Below are 18,334 nucleotides of genomic sequence, written 5' to 3'. Positions count from 1 at the left end.
CAATCCACTCCAGTATTCTTGCCTGGAGAATCCCATGGACAGAGGAGCCTGACGGGGTACAGTCCATGGGGTCAGAAAGAGTCAGACACGACTGAGCACCTAACTCTTGCACTTTCAACCCCAGGTGCCCACTAGAATCACCTGGAGAGCCTTAAAAGAACAACTATGGGTGCGCCCTCAGAGATCTGATTAACTGATAAGAGGGTGGGACCGGGGCATCGGTATTTTTAAAAGCAACCCAAGTGACTGGAACATGCCAGGAGGTGAAAGCCACTGATCAGCCCTCCCTCTTGCCTTGCCTAGAGGACTCTTGGTGACCCTCCTCCCCAGAGGATCTCCACGCACTCAGGGACTAGATTCTTTTAAATTTGAGGCCCAGGACTTCCCTGGTGTCCACACCCAATGCAGGGGGCACGGGTTTCATCCCTGGTCAGGGAACTAAATCCCACACACTGCACAGTGCTGCAAAAAATAAAAATCAGGCCCACTGTTCACCACTAAAGCAGTCATACCTTTCACGACACAAACCCTGCAAAGAAGACTTGTGCACGGATGCCCCAGGTGGCCCATTCCCTAGAGTATCTCTGGAGCTGCTGGCTCTCAGCTGTAGGCAGGCCAAGCAGAAATAGAGCTCCCTGCCCAAGAGAGGCCGGTTTCCCGGTTTCTGGCAGGCGCTGGGGGAACATCACATTTGCGCTGCCAGAGCCTGCCCCTGTTTACCACCAGCCCCAACCACACACACACTCCCCTCCCTCTGCTCCTGTGCTGGGAGAGGAACTGAATTCGTCTTCCTTAGGGAGGAAGGTGTGCCTGAATGAGCAGTGGAGCCCTAGGCAGAAGGACACGGGGAGGGCAGAGAAGAATGGGGCAGCAGTGACCACGCAACCACACCATTTATTGCCATGCTGTCTGGAGAGACGCTGTGCGAATGCCCAAGTGCATCGAGGAGGGGAGGGTCTGACTCCCGGATGCTCGAATGTTCTTTCTGAATTGAAGAGTCCAGACCCAGTTCACCCCCTCGTCCCATGCTAACACCCATGCGTGGGCACACGCACATGCAGGGACTTGCACGGTGTCCTCGGGAACAGCAGTTAAATCCTCCCCAGCTTGGAGGAATGCAAGAGAGGTAGAGGTCACTGAGTTTCCTCTGCTTTCATGTCACCTCCTGGCAACCTGTGGCCAGCTTCTAGAAGCGGCATGGGCAGGAAAAGGAAGCGAAAGGGGCTCTGGCCTGCTCCTCCTTGCCCAGGAGTCAAGCCAGCAACTGCAGTTTGCTGTGAGGTAATGCCTGGCGCCGCCTGTGTGTTCCTGCAGGTCGAGACAGATTTGGGCCGGGTGGGGTTGCAGCCCCAGCCGCAGAGGGCACGCTGGGAGAACGGCACCGCAAAGGACTGCCTGTGCCCCAGCCCCACCCTGCCAGGCCTTGGGGTCGGGGCGGGGGGCGGGGAGGGGCGTGGGGGCAGGCTGCGGTCCGGTGGGCACCCTGGCCTCACCTGGACCCGGACCTTCCGGCTCTGCTGAGAACAGTATTCTGTGGAGAACCCCAGCCGAATGCTTGGGGTGAGGCCTGGCCTCCCTGGGTCTCTGAGCCCCTCTGCCCAGGTGCTGTGGACCTGCCGAGACGGGTTCAGAAGGCGCCAGCGAGAAACCAGCTGGAGCCAGAGCCTGGCATCCAGCCCCCCAGCTCCCCAGGCCCTCTCCCGCCCTGGCTGCAGTTGCATCAAGCTTCTCATTAGCAGCTGCCCCCGCCTGGCTGCGGAACATGCTTTGGGCATTTGCCACGAGGCTGTTGGGAATTTTGCAACAGTCTCTAGGAGGGTGAGCTGGAAGAGGGGCTTCCCCTGCCATCCATGGCCCCTTCCCCAAGGGTTAAACCGAGAAGGCAGGAGAAAAAACATCAAGTGTCAGCAGCATCTGTGGTACCTAGTGGGACAGAGACAGGGCTGTGCCCCCATCTCTCTGGCCTAGGGGCGTGACCAGCCTCAGAGCCACTGACTTACTCCCCACTGTACCCCTATAATTGAGTCTCAGGTCTTGGCTCTGACCAGAGAAGACCCATGGACACAGGTGACAAGCACAGAGCAAACGAGGCTCTGGGTCTGGGGGCTCACCTGGCTGTCACCCAAGTCCCCAGAGAGGGCCCCAAGGACCCCATGCTGCCCAGGAAGCCACCTCCTTGGCTCCTTGGTTCCTGGTACCTCAGAGACCCACTCCTTGAAATCCAGTGTGGTGCAGCCAACAGGCCAAGGTGGTCTTGAGTCAACCCAAGAGTGGAAGGCCAGACCTCCACACAGGTAGAAGTCCCTGGGATATAAAGGAGATGGAGCCAAGGCCAGCCCCCGGGCTCCTGCTCCAGGACAGTCGCAGCACCACTGCCAGGCAGGGGGCAGCTCTTGGGCAGAGGCGTGAACAGGAGTCTCCCCTCCTGACTCAGACATGCCCTTCTGGGGGTTTGGAGGGGTGCAGGCGAGGACCGTGTGGGGGGAACTTGACGAAAGCAATGGCAGCCAGCTCCTTGCAGAATTCTTCCAGGACGACCACGCCCTGGAGGAAGGTCTGGTGGTCCAGCCTGAGGGAGACAGCACAGGGGTTACAGCTGGGAAGTGTGAGGAGTGTGCCCAGTGGGACATCCCAGTATCTGAGGGACTACCCAGGGACAGCCACCTCTGAGGGTCTGTGAGGGACCACAGGCCTCAGCAAAGAGCCCTCCTCTGCCCCTGGCCTGGTGCCTCCCCTACCCAGAAGCCCTCGCCATGCCACCCCAGGGCTCTTCCTTGGGTGCCCACTTCCCTTGGGTACTTACTGCTCCCCAGGGACTTGGCCCATCAGCTGCCTGCGCACCAGGAGCAGTTTGCCTGGGAACTGGGGCACCCTCTGAATTCTCTGCATCAAGTCCCCGATCACCTGGTGTGGGAACAAGAGGGGACTGACAAAGAGACCAGAGACCCTGCTGTGGGGTCCCTGGCCTGGTCATACCATGGGAGGGTGGGTGGTACCCGTGTTCTCGCTTGGTGCTGGCAAGGGTGCCCACACCTACAGCCCCCAGCCCGCCCCCATCCCATTGCCCTCCCTTCCTGCCCCCAGCACTGGCATGCTTCCTCTGGCCCGGCCCGGGCGCCCTTACCCTGACGAGCACAGAGAACAGGCTTCGGCAGCCAGGGGCCAAGTTGGTGTAGGGATCCAGGAGGTACTCATGGATAAGGGGGTGGGGGAAGAGGGCGAGCCGGGACAGGACTGAGGTCACCTGCAGGTTCAGGCTGTATGGCTGCAGGGAGCGCAGTGGACAAGCAAGGGTTGGCAGAGGTGCTGAGCATTTCTACCCCCGGCCCCTCTCCACCCCAGCATTGTGCCTGGCCAGTGTGAACGTGTGCGGGGGTTGGAGATGCACGTGATGTATGTGTCATGGGTTCCCTGGGGCTGAGGACATGTTAGGGCGTGTGAAGCAGAGGTGAGACGGGGCTTCCCGGCTGGAGAGAGGTGGGGATTGAGGGGGGTCGTGGAGTCAGAAAAGGGAAGATGACTGGACCCCCAGGGCTGGGCCCTGCTCTCCCGAAGGACTCCAGAGACCTCACCCCATGGCTAGGGCCCAGCCCTGCTGTCTACCTGTTCTAAAATCCGGGACATGCGGTCAAACAGCATTTGGAGGAAGGGACCCTCAAAGAAAGGCCGTTCAGGTTCATGGGGGTCCAGGGGTGGGGGAGCCAGTGGCCAGCCCCAGGGTGTCACTCGGGAGCTGCATTCCTGGAACTAAAAGAGGTGGGAGCGTTAAGGACATGGGCCGAGGAGGAAATGGCAACACACTCCAGTATTTTTGCCCAGAGAATCCCATGGACAGAGGAGCCTGGCAGGCTACAGTCCATGGGGTCACAAAGAGTCGGACACAACTGAGTGACTAACACACGCCAGCTGTCAGGGGTGCCAGCTGACTGGGAGAGCCACACAGGCAGAAGTGGCTTGGGCACTTGGCCAGAGCTGGGAGCACTGGGCTGGAGATCACAGGGGCAGAGTGCATTAACCCCACACTCTGAGTGGCAAGGACGGAGCACCGGCAGAGGCCTCGACACTCACCAGTCCATAAGCATCGTGGACGTAAGTGTCGTATCCCGTCTCCTCCAGGAAGGCCGATGTCTTGGCTTCCTCAGGAACGAGGCAGAGGAAACTGAGGGACAGGACCCTAGATGTGGGGAGGAGGGCCCAGCCTGGGCTGCCCTGCTCCATTTCCCGCCTCCGGGAGCACTCCATCCCAGCCTGTGCCCCATCAGGGCTGTGGCCAAAGACAGAACAAGGCTCAGGTGGCTTGGACTTCCTGATGGGTCCCTACCTGTTGACAATCTCAGTCACCGCTGTCTTGCCATCGGGGTTGGTGGCAGGGGCCGGGGGAGGCTTCACGGAGGGCTGAAAGCCAGAGTCGAGGAAGCTGTCGGTGAAGTAGGGATCTTCCTCTAGATCTCTGTGCCGGGCAGAAAAGCACAGCACCAGTGAACATAGGAACCAGTAGGGGGCCAGGGGAGGGGATTCCGAGTGGCCCAAGGCCTCCTCCAAGGCACCAGGTTTCACTTACAGGGTGTCCTCATAGCTCTCGGGCTCAGGTGAGCCACGGGCCACGTAAGAACGGCCCTCCAGGTGGCACAGGATCAGGCTCCGGACAATGTGCTCATGGGGCTTCTGCAGTAGCTCCTCAAATAGCCGCAGTGTGGCGATGCTGATCTGGGGCAAGAAGGAATAAGCGGGACACCCCTTCCCCATGCGGGCCTCTAGGGGTGCCTGGAAACTGCTCATCCAGGTGAGAAGAGGTCCCCTAGGATGGGAGTTTGCCTCCTCTGGCCGGGGGCTCAGGTGGCAGGTTTCAAGGGGAGCAAATGGGTGCTGGCCCACGAACCACAAGAATGGCTGGTCTCGGTTCCATTAACTAATTTGAGGTGTGGTATTGGGCAAGACAGTTGGCTCTTCCGCACCTTAAGTTTCCATGTCTGAAAAATGGAATACCAGCCTCGCCTACCTCACAGAGCAGCTGTCAGCCTCCAACAAGCCAAATAATATAAGAAAAGCACTTTGTAAAAATAAAAAGTGTCATCGTAAGTATGTAATCACAGAAAATTACTGCGGGACAAAACAGTTTGGCTCCCAGTCACTGGGTCACTGTCTTTTTCTTTACTTGGAGGGGAGAGGGAGCTGGGTTTCAATGCCTCAAAGGTAGAACCGCCTTGAAAGCTAATGAAAATGGGAAGAAGCTTCTGGAAATCCCGTGGGCAAGGTGGGGTGCAGGTGAATAGAGGAGGGCCGCCTGCCTCACCTCATCAGAGAGGTGGTCACAGTGCCTGATGAGGTGGGTGCACAGGGTGCGGGGGCTGTCCTCAGGGGCTGCAGGCTGCTGGTCCATGCCCAGGAGGAAGGCCACAGCCTCCTGCAGCAGCGCCGGGGAGCGGAGCTGGCGCAGCATGACTGTGAGCAGGGCAGTGGACATCAGGACGCTCTGTTCGGACCTATGGGGAGAGTGCATTGAGCCATGCCAGGCAGGGGACAGCAGAGGAGAAGCGGAGAGGGACAGGGTGTAGAGGCGCAGAACCCCTTCCTGGTTCTCTTGCATCTTCTGCTGGTATTTCTCTGCTCATTCCCTGTTCCACCTGAGGTCCTGGAGTCTGAGGATGGGAGGCCTTGGTTAGCCCACATGGCTCTGGGCCACAAGTGTGTGAAGGGGAACATCAACCAATGGAGCCCACTGACTCCATGACTGGCCAAGGAGGTCCCTGGCCTCAAGCACAGGAAGGGGCTTGGTGGGGTGGGCGCTTCACCTGGAGCATAGCCACACCTGGAGGGAACTAGATAGAACTTACACGTGTAGGAGCTGGGGCTGCAGAATTTCCACAAATAACTTCTCAGCCACAGCCTTTGCCAAGGCATCCGAAACCACCTGGGTGCCAAAGAGCACGTCTTAAAATGCGTTTTACCGACCACCAACAATTTTCCACTGAGAAATAGCTGTGTCCTTGCACAGAGCCTAAAGTAACAAGTAGAGGGGGGTCTGCTGATCCTGGGCCTCGCCCAGCTCCCAAGAGACCCCCTGGGTCCTCCAGGTAGAGACAGTACAGAGCAGCATGAGGCTGGAGGGGGTGTGGAGCACCCACTCTGCTTACCGTGTGTGCCTCTGTGATGAGGTGGTCACAGTAGTCAAACCAGCCCAAAAATGCAGCCAAGGCCTCCTTGCCGGGGAAGGAAGCCTCATCAGACGGGGCACTGGGTAACCTGCACGAGAGCGAGGGAGGTGTGTGAGGCCTGCTTCAGGTATAACCAGGAAGTGGGCTCTTTCACCCTCTGCCTTGGAACCTCCATTGCCAGAGGGCCGTTCTACAGGGGGCTCTGAGGGCAGATGGGTGGCTCAGACCAGCAGGTAAAGAATCTGCCTGCAGTTCAGAAGACCTGGGTTCAATCCCTGGGTGGGAAAGACCTCCTGGAGAAGGAAATGGCAACCTACTCCAGTATTCTTGCCTGGAGAATCCCATGGACAGAGGAGCTTGGCAGGCTATAGTCCATGGGGTCGCAAAGAGTTGGATACAACTGAAGCAACTTAACACTTTTCCTGAGGGCAGAAACCAGAGTGATGCTTTCCTGGAGGGTGAGAAGGCCCCTGGCATGGGCTATAACCTCAGGAGGAGGGTGGCCAGCAGGGGTCCCCATCCTCCTTGGAAAACAAGAGAGGCTACCAGGAATATGCCAGGTAGGGCTTCCAGCCACTGAAAATGTAGACCTGCCTTCCCTGGCTAAGCGCCTACCTCCAGCTGATGCCCTCTAAAGCAGCAATGTCTGCAGGGTCCAGGGAGCTGGGCAGAGACTGGTACAGCTGGCAGAGGTACTCGATGATGGCAGGACAACAAGGGCTGCTCTGTACCAGGTAGGTGGCGGCCGCCTGGGACGCCACGCTTACCAGGAGCAGCAGGTTCTCCCGGGCCTTCAGGGCCACCCGACCTTTCTAGGGGATAAAGGTAGGACTTCAGAGACCTGTGGCTAATCCCTACCTCCCAGCAACTCACCCACCCCATCCCCGCCCCCTGCGTCTTGGAGGCTGCCAGCACCTTGCTCTTGCACAAGCCAATCAGGGTGGTAATGAGGCTGCTCTCCCCAATCGCTCCATCTGGCTCCTCGGTCTCAGCAGGCAGCTGGGCGCTTGAGGCCCAGGCCCCGCAGGTACCATTGTCGGGAGCCTTGATGTGCGGGCGGTCCTTGTCCCTGACACTGGCTGCCTCTCTCAGAGGGGCGGTGGCTTCTCTGGATGCCTTCCTACCAATAGTCTTTTTACCCTGCAAGGGAGGATAGGTAAGGCCAGGCCGCAGTGCAGACCATTCTCCATGACAGCCCCTTGGGAGTCCAAAGGGGGCCTCAGTGTAGAGCTGGAGGGGAGCCTGCCAAGTGCCTCCCCAGTACCTGTTCCATCTTTCTGCCCCCTCAGCAGGGCCACGGGGGGCTTGCCCTGGGGTCTGGGCCCTCCCCCTCCTGCTCCCCAGAGGCGCTCACTTCTAGGATGTAGGTGAGCAGGGCTGGGTCCTGCTGGATCTTGGAGCAGAGGACAGTGGTGAACTGCACCTCCTCCTTTTCTGTGAGGGATCCAGGAACTGTCCCACCAAGTCGGAGAAGTTTCTAGAAGGGGAGCAGGACAGAGACAAGAGGGGGATGGGGTGGCGAGGAAGAGATGGAAGAATGGGGCAGCAGGGAACAGAATCTGTGCACGACCATGGGTTCAAACTCAAGTCCTGCGGCACGGTGCCCAGGGCCTGATGGAGAAGCTGGGGCGGGGGGGGCGCTCTTTTAGAGTCTCAGAAAGTGGAGTGTTTTGTCAAGAAAGTTTTGGTGCTTTGGGCCTGGCCTTGGAGCAACCCCACCCAAACCCCCACCAGCTTTGCTTGAAAGCACAGGCCTCACCTCCGGACACCCCTTAGCTTCTGAGCCCCTCACCTGCACAGGTCTGTGGACGTTGAGGTAATGCAGGAGCGGGTGTTGCACTTGGGCCAGAACCTTGCTGAAGAACTGGAGCACCTGCTGCCGCATGCCAGGTGGGTACTGAGGGGCAGGGACAGAGCGCCTGTCAGTCAGTCGGCGAGGCAATGCCCCCGCCTGGACCGCTCCTCCCCTCACTGCTTGGGAGGGCTGGTGCCTTCTCCACCCACCAGCGCCTCCTCGTCTCACTCCAGGAAACTGGCCTCCTGCTGCTGCCCAGCCCCCTTTTCGCTTAATTTTTGTCCCTAACCTTATCGTTATTGAACATACTATCCGTGGGCTCCTTTGATGCGCCTGACTAGAATTTTCGCCTGTTTCAATCACTGTCGGGTCCCCAGCGCCTAGGCCACGGCCGGTACATGGTTGGTCCTCAGTACATCACTGATGAACGAATGCGGACTGAACGAAAGGGAGCATGTCCTCAACCCAAACACAGCGAGAACATGCCACCAAAGCAAAGCAGTGAGGGCCTGAAGCCTGGGGAAGGTGGTGGCTGTTTTGAGCCATCCCAAGTGATCCCGTCCCCACCGAGCTCACACTGCACCCCACCCTACCCTAATCCCACCCCCACCCCCCGCCCCAGCGTGGGCACTAGGAGGAGCACAGGTAGAAAGACCTGGATCCCCGGGGCCCCGGCTCAGGTGGAAGGTTCCAAAGGCACCCGAGGTCCGGCCCACCTCAGCCTTGCCCAGCGTGCACAGGGTCTCCAGGATCTTGTGCTGCAGCAGGTACTCCAGGCACGGCCCGGTCTCGCCAGCTGCTGCCTGCTGCTTCTCCTCGTACACCAGGATATCCAGCATCTGCTTCAGCCGCCAGGGAATATCTGTTTTCTTGGCGGGGGTGTTTTCATCTAACAGAGATCCAGGAAACAAGGTAAATGGGGTGAAGTCCAGGAACAATGTGGCTTAAAGGGTCAAGCCACAGGGTCTAGGGGAGGTGGGGGGGTAGACAGAGAACAACCTGGAGAAGGCCAGGTTAACTGTTTTCTTCAAAGACTACAGCAAAGGGAAGTTTACAGTTGATACCTCTCTAGCTAACCCTTCCCAGGTGGTGCTAGTGGTAAAGAACCTGCCTGCCAGTGCAGGAGACTGAGACACAGGTTGGATCCCTGGGTGGGGAAGATCCCCTGGAGGAGGGCATAGCAACCCACTCCAGTATTCTTGCCTGAAAAATCCCATGCACAGAGTAGCTTGGCTGGCTATAGTCCATGGGGTTGCAAACGAGTCAGACATGACTGAACTGATTTAGCATGTGCTAGCTGAAAAGACGAGACCTTTTAGATGAAGCTCAGGATATAGCTATCTGACAGGGCACGTGTACAGGTCCCAGCACTTTATTAGAGAAAAGCAAGCAGCATTTTTTTCTCTGAACCCTGGGGAAGGACAGTTGGTGGGCTGCCGGCCAGCTCTGGGCCTGAGTGAGAAGCTATGGGCTCAGGGGTCTCTGTTATAACTTAGAAGCTGTCTTCAGCTTCCTAACAGATAACTTCCAGGGGTCTATTTATGTCTCTTTTATACTCATGGAAGGCAGTACTCTATTTTCTTTAAAAAAAAAAAAAAAAAAAAAAAGCTGAAAAAAAAATCCACTTATGACCATGGGTTCAGACTCGAACTCACTGCCTGATGCCCAGGTCCCGCTGGTTAGTGGAGTTCTCTTAGTCAGTCTCACAGAGTGGATTTTTATAAAGAAAGTTCTGGTACTTTGGGACTGGCCTTGCGGCACCCCCTAGCTTTTCTTGAAAGCACAGGCTCTTGAGCAAGGCAGCTCACCTCACCCATCCCTGCACCTCTGGTCCAGGGACCATCTGGTAGTTAATGGACTGGGCCAGGGGAAGCCCCAAGTGGACCTGAGGCAGTTCTAGAACTTTTCCTAGTTTTCTGCTTGTGACTCCATGAGAAGAGATCTTCAGTCTAAAAGGTGCAAAATTTAAGATGTAAAATGAGTCCTGGGGATTAATGTAATGTACAGCATGGAGACTAGAGTTGATAATACTGTATATTTGAAAGTTGCTAACAGAGAAGCTCTTAAAATTTCTCATCACAGGAAAATAAAAATTGTAGCTATGGGTGGTGACAGATGTTAACTAGACCTTATTGTGATGATCATTTCACAACATATCCATGAATCGAATCAGTATGTTGTACACCTGAATCTAACATAATGTTATATGTCAATTGTATCTCAATTTAAAAAAAGAGATTGTTAGTCTAAAGCATTCATTTTTAAAAATATTGCTTGTTATTTTAGGTTATATAAAATATTATATATTTTACATTTATATTAATCCCATAAAATGACCTATTGGTATGGATGAGGATTTTATTTTTTGCTGCTGTGCAGCATGAGGATCTTATCTCCCTAACCAGGGATTGAACCCCTGCTCCCTGCTATGGAAGCAAGGACTCTTAACCACTGCACCACCTAAAGCAATTATTCTTAACTGGGGGCAATTTCGCCCCTGCTCCCCAGGATATCTGGCAATGTTTGGAGAGACATTTATGCTTATCACAATGGGGAGGGGGTGCTACTGGCATCTAGTGGGTAGAGGTCAGAGTTGCTGCTAAACATACAGTGTACCCTCCAACCCCCAACAACAAAGAACGATCCAGTCCAGATGTCACCAGTGCCAAGACTGGGGACCTTGGTCTAACAGAACACTCAGAGGGTCCCTCAGAGTGTCCTAAGGCCACTTTTAATTTTTTGGGCTGGCTCAGGCTGCAAGTAAAGCCTTTAGGAAAGGTGTAGGCATATGGCAGGTGCAATAGTAGATGAGATGGTTAAACAGCATCACTGACTCAATGGACATGAATTTGGCAAACTCTAGAGGAGCCTGGCAGGCTACAGTCCATGGGGTCACAAAGAGTCAGACAGGACAGGACTGAGCAACTGAACAACAAACAAGACTGGAGTCAATCCCCAGTCTGAGCTCTAGGAGGTGGAAGGCTAGGAATGCAGGGGTTACCTAGCAACCAGTGCATCTCCACCAAGCCCAGCATACTGATTACCAAGCAGCCAATGAGACGCTGCCCCCTCAGTGAGGGATCCTGATGGGCCCAGATGAACCAGAGCTAGAGTGTCAGCTGAGGGAGAAGGACCGGGCACGCTATGTGCCTTGGTTTTTTCTCCTCCTGTGCCAGGTATCTGCAAGGGAAATGCCCTCTGAGTTGGCTCAAGGAAAAGAGGAATTTATTCCACTTCTTTTCTTTAGTCAGTAAGCCCTGGGCACAGGTACCTGGGGACTGAAGGCCTGGACACTCTGCCCAGCTAAGGGCAAGTGGAGTTCAACATCTGGGATGCAGAGTCAGGCCAGTGAGACCCAGCCTCCTTGCCCCTACTCCTACTCACACAGATCCCTTCCTGGAAGGTCAGGGTGGGGCAGCCCCCACTCTGAAGTGGGCAGTGGATGTCACCTTCCCCAGGACACCTGCATCTCTGAGCTGTGGGGTGACCCCCACCCACCCCTCGCTCCCCAAACCCTCCAGGGATCCCCGCAGGGAAGGAGACCAGGCCCCACCTGTGCTTTCGATGTAGTAGTTCGTGATGCCCTTCCAGTGTTCCACGAAGGCCTCCAGCAGGTCAATGCTGGGCTCCCGCTGTGGAGAGAGCAGACAACCTAAGTGGCTGCCACTATGACATTCTACCATCTGTTAAGTGTTGGATGGCTGCTGGGCCCTGGAGGAGGCACTTGGGATCCTGGGTTCTCAAACTGAATTAGTAACACATTTTCTCCAGGACATCTCCACATTGTCTTCATATCTGCCAATAATCTACTGTGTCCTCTCCCCAGACACCCCCTCCCTCCTTGAGATGTTGTGGTCCTGAAACATGTCATGATTGTCCCCCATCCCAGAGTGGCTAAGACTGTTGGTGGGGAAAACAGGCACAGAAACAGATCATTTCTGTACAACGTGGTTATGCTACAATAGATGTAGAGGAAAACAGGAAAGCACCCCCCAAAAAACAAAATTTAAATGGAAAATGTGGCAGAGACAAAGCAGTCAGGTCCGTTTCACTTTGAGAGTCTGAAAATTTGGGCTGAAGGCCACCACAACTCAGTTGCTAGGTGGGTATGTTAGAATATGAAGCAAGTGGGATTTCCCTGGGGGTCCAGTGGTTAAGACTCTGTGCTCCCAATGCAGGGGGCACCAGCTGGATCCCTGATCAGGAACTAGGATCCCATGTGCCATGTGGCTTGCACCCACCAAAAAGTACCTAACTTATGGTGGTGGTTTAAGTCATGTCCGACTCTGCTGACCCATGGACTATAGCCTGACAGGCTCCTCTGTCCATGGTATTTCCTAGGCAAGCATACTGGAGTGGGTTGCTATTTCCTTCTCCAGGGTATCTTCCCGACCCAGGACTGAAGCCAGGTCTCCCACACTGGCAGGCAGGTTCTTTACCCCTGTGCCACCTGGGAGGCCCACCTTATAACGTGTGCCATCTTTTGTTAACAGTGCAGGGTGTGCACCCCATCTTCTCTCAGTTCTGCTCCTGTCCACACTTCCAGCTCCTTTGATCACCCCAAGAAATTCTGATCTTCCATGAGCAGCCCTCGAACCTTCCCGTTCTCCTAAAGCAACCTCTCCATTCCCACGCCCCAGCTGGAACTAACCTTGAACTGGTAACAACCACTACCTCTGAAAACTTCTCCAAAAAGGGCATTTCTTCTCTTTTCTTGCACAGTAAATGTTCCCAGGGGAAAAATGCATATTCCAGTAGTCCCTACCCACATCCCTACCTTATGGTCTTTCCTCTAGCCGCTCCTCTGCCTCGGAGACATTATATATCCCCCTACACCTGTTTAGGTCCTAGCAGTCCCCAGTGAGGTCCAGCTCAAAGCTACCACCTCCACAAAGCTGTCTCCGGGGTCCCTGGACGCACCTCTCTCTAACTTCATGATTTACTGCACCACAGGACGGGGTGTCTTCTTCTTCCATAACTCCCTCAGCAGGTATCTATTGATGCCCACCGTGTACGAAAACCATGCCTGATGCTATGAGCCACACAAGGATGTCTAAGAGCCAGTCCTCCAGAAACGTGCCATGGAGAAGAGAATATAAAATGCACTGAAGAGAATATAAAACGCACTGAAAATGCACTCAACTACAGCAAAGTGTGAGATAGTGGCTGGTACAGTAGCTAAGACTCCATGCTCCTAATGCATGGGGCCTGGGTTTGATCCCTGGACCAGAACTAGATGCCCCCTGTCACAAATAGAAGATGCCACAGGCAACAATGAAAATCAAAGATCCTGCATGTGGCAGCTAAGACCCAGGGCAGTCAAATAAAAGAAAAGAAGTAGTAGTAGTGTGAGAACACAGGAGAGGTGGACAGTGACCTTTGGGCGAAGAAGGATCAGTTCCAACAAGTGAAATGAAGAGGCTACGCTGAGGTCATGCGGGAACTAAAACCCGAAGAGCTGGGTCTGATTTCAACAATAAGGGACGCAGGAGAGATGTTTCCTGCAGAAGGATCTTTGCAAAGTGTGTCCAGCACAGGGATGGATAGATGAGTGTGTGGGGCATTGAACTTCTTGGCAAAACCAAGAAGTCCCTTTTTTTTCCTTTGCAGGTAGTTGGGTGCAGGTCAGTGACATCTTCTGAGCTCCTGAAGAGTCATCTGGTGGGTGTGTAGGAGACAAATGCAGAACGAAGGTTTAGCAGGCCATTATGACAAGAGGAGGAAGAAATGACACTGAATCAGAGATACTGCCCCTTGCCCTGGCGGCCTGCGCAGTCTTCTTTCAGAGTTAGCTGTGGGGGCCACAACCTTCATGGAAGTGGCACCTCCCACAGTCATTCCAAACGCACGGGCCATATGGAGTGACTGTATCTTATCACGGTCTATATGGTGCTATTATTGTTGGGTGAACAATCATCTCTGTAGGAGACTGTGAGCTCCTTCAAGGCCAGGGTTCTGTGTTTCTATCTCTGAGAGTCCCTAAAGGGCTCTGCACAGAGTGACTACTCATTGATACTTACTAAAATATCTCAGCAAACTCCTTAAACCTGGACTTCCCTGGTGGTCTAGTGGTTAAGAATTTGCCTGCCAATGCAGGGGACACAGGTTCAATCCCTGGTCCAAGAAGATCCCATACGTGGAGCAACTAAACCCATAGCGTCATAACTGTTGAGCCCATGCACCTAAGAGCCCAAGAGCCGCAACTACTGAGCCAAGTGCTGCAGCTACTGAAGTACGTGCACCTAGGGCCGGCGCCCCACGAGCACCTAGGGCCGGCGCCCCACGAGCACCTAGGGCCAGCGCTCCACAAGAGAAGCCACGGCCATGAGCAGCCCGAGCACTGCAGCAAAGAACAGGCCCACCTGCCGAAGCTAGAGAAAGCCCGCCAGCAGCAGCGAAGACACAGTGCAGCCCAAAATAAAAATAAATAAATAACAAGTGAATACATCTTAAAAAAAAAGCCTCCTTAAGCCCTGCCCACAGTTCCTTGTTCTGGGAAAACCCTCTGACCCTTAACCACACTATGATCGTCTCACAAGCCTGTGATGGGGTCTCATCTAACCCTAAAATTCACTTATAGTCTCCTAAAGCTTTAAGCTTGACTTAAACGAAAAAAGAACAACCCATGGAACAAAATAGAAAGCCCAGAGATAAATCCACACACATATGGACACCTTATCTTTGACAAAGGAGGCAAGAATATATAATGGATTAAAGACAATCTCTTTAACAAGTGGTGCTGGGAAAACTGGTCAACCACTTGTAAAAAAATGAAACTAGAACACTTTCTAACACCATACACAAAAATAAACTCAAAATGGATTAAAGATCTAAACGTAAGACCAGAAACTATAAAACTCCTAGAGGAGAACATAGGCAAAACACTCTCCGACATACGTCACAGTAGGATCCTCTATGACCCACCTCCCAGAATATTGGAAATAAAAGCAAAAATAAACAAATGGGACCTAATTAAACTTAAAAGCTTCTGCACAACAAAGGAAACTATAAGCAAGGTGAAAAGACAGCCTTCAGAATGGGAGAAAATAATAGCAAATGAAGCAACGGACAAACAACTAATCTCAAAAATATACAAGCAACTCCTGCAGCTCAATTCCAGAAAAATAAATGACCCAATCAAAAAATGGGCCAAAGAACTAAATAGACATTTCTCCAAAGAAGACATACAGATGGCTAACAAACACATGAAAAGATGCTCAACATCACTCATTATCAGAGAAATGCAAATCAAAACCACTATGAGGTACCATTTCACGCCAGTCAGATTGGCTGCGATCCAAAAGTCTACAAGCAATAAATGCTGGAGAGGGTGTGGAGAAAACGGAACCCTCTTACACTGTTGGTGGGAATGCAAACTAGTACAGCCACTATGGAGAACAGTGTGGAGATTCCTTAAAAAACTGGAAATAGAACTGCCTTATGATCCAGCAATCCCACTGCTGGGCATACTCACTGAGGAAACCAGAATTGAAAGAGACACGTGTACCCCAATGTTCATTGCAGCACTGTCTATAATAGTCAGGACATGGAAGCAACCTAGATGGCCATCAACAGATGAATGGATAAGAAAGCTGTGGTACATATACACAATGGAGTATTACTCAGCCATTAAAAAGAATACATTTGAATCAGTTCTAATGAGCTGGATGAAACTGGAGCCTATTATACAGAATGAAGTAAGCCAGAAAGGAAAACAGCAATATAGTATACTAATGCATATATATGGAATTTAGAAAGATGGTAACAATAACACTGTATACGAGACAGCAAAAGAGACACTGATGTATAGAACAGTCTTTTGGACTCTGTGGGAGAGGGAGAGGGTGGGATGATTTGGGAGAATGGCATTGAAACATGTAGTATAATATAATATATGAAACAAGTCGCCAGTCCAGGTTCGATGCACGATACTGGATGCTTGGGGCTGGTGTGTTGGGATGACCCAGAGGGATGGTATGGGGAGGGAGGAGGGAGGGGGATGGGGAACACATGTGTATCTGTGGTGGATTCATTTTGATATATGGCAAAACCAATACAATATTGTAAAGTTAAAATAAAATAAAATATATTAAAAAAAAGAAAAAAAAAAAAAAAAAAGAACAACCCAGGAAAAAAAAAAAAAGGAGAAACAGAACAAAAGTTAGCCAAAACAGACCGTTAGAGCTAAAAAAAAACCCATTAGATAATCTTTACCTGAATATATTGTTAGCTACTGTAACTCCAGAAAAAAGAAACTGTACCAAATGATTTCTTTTTAAAGATAATATATATATATATATATTTTTTTTTTTTTTAGCAAATAACTGTAAAGATTGCTATTCTATTTTGTCAGAAGAGGGCAGGAAAGAGCACTCTTTCTCCTTAACACTTGCTGGGTCAAGTTCAGTCAAGCCACTTGCTGGCGGTTTTAACCTGGTGACCCACCCCTGGGAATATCTGTGCTCAAGCTTGGGGTTGAGGAGGGAGAGGGGACCATCTCCCCTGGTGGTCACATGGGACCAGTCAAATTCCTAGGGCATCAACTATATATTGTATACTGAGGGGCCTAAGGACACCTGCCTAAAAATATCTCCCGTGACCACCAACTCGCCTCCAGCCAGACACTAACATTTCTACAGAGGAAGCATTAGAAATTCACTCCTCAGGGCTAGGGTCCTGTCTGTCCAGTTCACCCACCTTGTGTCTGGAGCTTTCCCAGACAGGTATGAAGGAGTGTCAGATTATGTTCTAACATGACAGCTATTTTGACTGGGGACAGAGAGGAGGGGAGGAGAGATCATTCTGGAACCCCCTCCGGAGGCAGGATGACCCGAGGTGCCTACAAGGGCAGGGCTGGGGCAGGTGAAAGAGTTGAGAAAGCAGGAACTTTTCACTTTCTTCACAAGTTTGCTTAAGGCTGAGACTGTTCTCATTCATAAGCCCTGATCTGGGCTGTGTGTTGGGGAGGTGGGGCTTCCCTGGTGGCTCATCAGTAAAGAACCTCCCTGCCAATGCAAGAGATGTGGGTTTGGTCCCTGGTCCAGGAACCCCTAGAGAGGGAAATGGCAACCCACGCCAATATTCTTGCCTGGGAAATCCCACAGAGAGAGGAGCCTGGCTGGCTACAGTCCATGGGGTCGCAAAGAGTAGGAAATGACTGGACTGAGAGCTTGAGCACCCAGGCATGCATTGAGAAGGAAAAGGATAGAAACCAAGGCTGCTTCTCCTGGGAACATTTGATACACTCAACTGATCAATTAGGAGAGTTTAGACTATGGACAAAAGAATTGTTAACTTCACAGGCAGATTCTTGGCAGGGTTACTTTGACTGGAAGGCATCCTGCCTACCCTATCTAAACCCACACTTTTATCTTGCTGAGTGAACTGTGGGCGCCTCTGACCAGCCTTCAAACCCAACAGAAAATGGCAGAAACACAAATTCCTTGGCCCCCTGGCCACCCCAGGCACCACCAGAGCTGGCCTCTCCGGACTCAAGGTCAACGGGGCTTGCGGTGGCCTGGGATTGAGATAACATTCTGGAAACGGCACTTGTATCCAGGATAAGACTGTTTCCTGGGCTAGGCCCACCCCTCCCCACAATACCCACCACCACCACCACCACCCCCCCCCCCCCGCCCCCGCACACACACACACACTTGGACTGTATCTGCACCCTTCCTGGGGACTTGGGCAGATGGGGCCTGCACTTCCCAAGTCGAAGGTGAGAGGGCCGACCGCGCGAATGAGGTCTTGGAGGCGTCGGAGGGCAAGGAACCAGAGGAAGGGGCAGCTATTTTTTAAGGCCAGGTGACCAGGAAGGGAGGAGCGCGGGGGAAGAGGAAGGCCCACAGGCTGGGGGAGGGGACTTAGGGGGAATTTTGGGAAGAAATTATTGGGTAACAGGGGAGCACTCGGCACGGAGGAGTTTGGGAATTGGGAGACTCCGGGAGCAGGGAAAATAAACAGGAAGCAATTCGGGGAGAAGGGTTAGGGGCTGGAGCGACCTGAAGAAAAGCTAGGAAGAGGGACGAATCAAGAAAGAAGCCACTGGAAACGGGAAGAGGGAGGGGTCCAGGAGGGGGCGCGGTGGGGGAGCGAAGAGGCCCGGGACAGGGCTCCGCGCGGCCCGGGTAGGGGTCCCTTCCCCGAGGCGGCCTGCGCCCTCCGCCCGCCCGCGCGCCCGCCGGCTCCTCTCCTGGCCCCGAGTCCGCCCTTCCGGCCCCCCTCCGGCCTCACCGCCCCCACGGCCTCCTGCAGCAGCGCCCCGAGCCGGCTCAGCATGACGGCGGCCCGGTTCCCGGTTCCGGGGCAGCGGCGGAGCTCCTGGGCGCAGGCGGCGACCCGGAGGCGCAGCGAGGGAGGCGGGGCCCCGGCCGCCCCGCCC

The 18,334-nt window shown here is 53.6% G+C and overlaps 1 protein-coding gene across 8 annotated transcripts; it reads right to left on the bottom strand.

Annotated features, from left to right (window-relative positions):
- Positions 1-874: 874 nt before the first annotated feature.
- On the bottom strand, positions 875-18,332 carry FHIP2B (FHF complex subunit HOOK interacting protein 2B). 8 transcript variants are annotated; one of them, XR_011568128.1, is made up of 19 exons: positions 18,187-18,327; positions 11,504-11,582; positions 8,667-8,839; positions 7,948-8,052; positions 7,510-7,632; positions 7,071-7,295; positions 6,771-6,967; positions 6,135-6,243; positions 5,835-5,911; positions 5,294-5,483; positions 4,562-4,707; positions 4,322-4,450; positions 4,069-4,159; positions 3,604-3,747; positions 3,125-3,265; positions 2,804-2,904; positions 2,199-2,569; positions 1,494-1,613; positions 875-1,308 (listed from the first exon to the last, which is right to left on the bottom strand). XR_011568128.1 is itself a non-coding variant. In XM_070794869.1 (17 exons), exons 1-17 carry the CDS (start codon positions 18,229-18,231, stop codon positions 2,431-2,433), a joined length of 2,214 nt encoding a protein of 737 aa, XP_070650970.1. In that variant the 5' UTR covers positions 18,232-18,332; the 3' UTR covers positions 875-2,430. The 8 variants fall into 8 exon arrangements, 5 of the variants coding, with proteins under 5 accessions (XP_070650970.1, XP_070650972.1, XP_070650967.1 ...); XR_011568126.1 differs by having other exon boundaries at positions 1,494-2,569; XR_011568127.1 differs by having other exon boundaries at positions 875-1,613.
- Positions 18,333-18,334: the final 2 nt, after the last annotated feature.

This window comes from Bos indicus, chromosome 8 (genome assembly GCF_029378745.1).
Source record: "Bos indicus isolate NIAB-ARS_2022 breed Sahiwal x Tharparkar chromosome 8, NIAB-ARS_B.indTharparkar_mat_pri_1.0, whole genome shotgun sequence".
Lineage (NCBI taxonomy): Eukaryota > Metazoa > Chordata > Mammalia > Artiodactyla > Bovidae > Bos > Bos indicus.
This window is presented reverse-complemented; position numbering and strand designations above follow the sequence as displayed.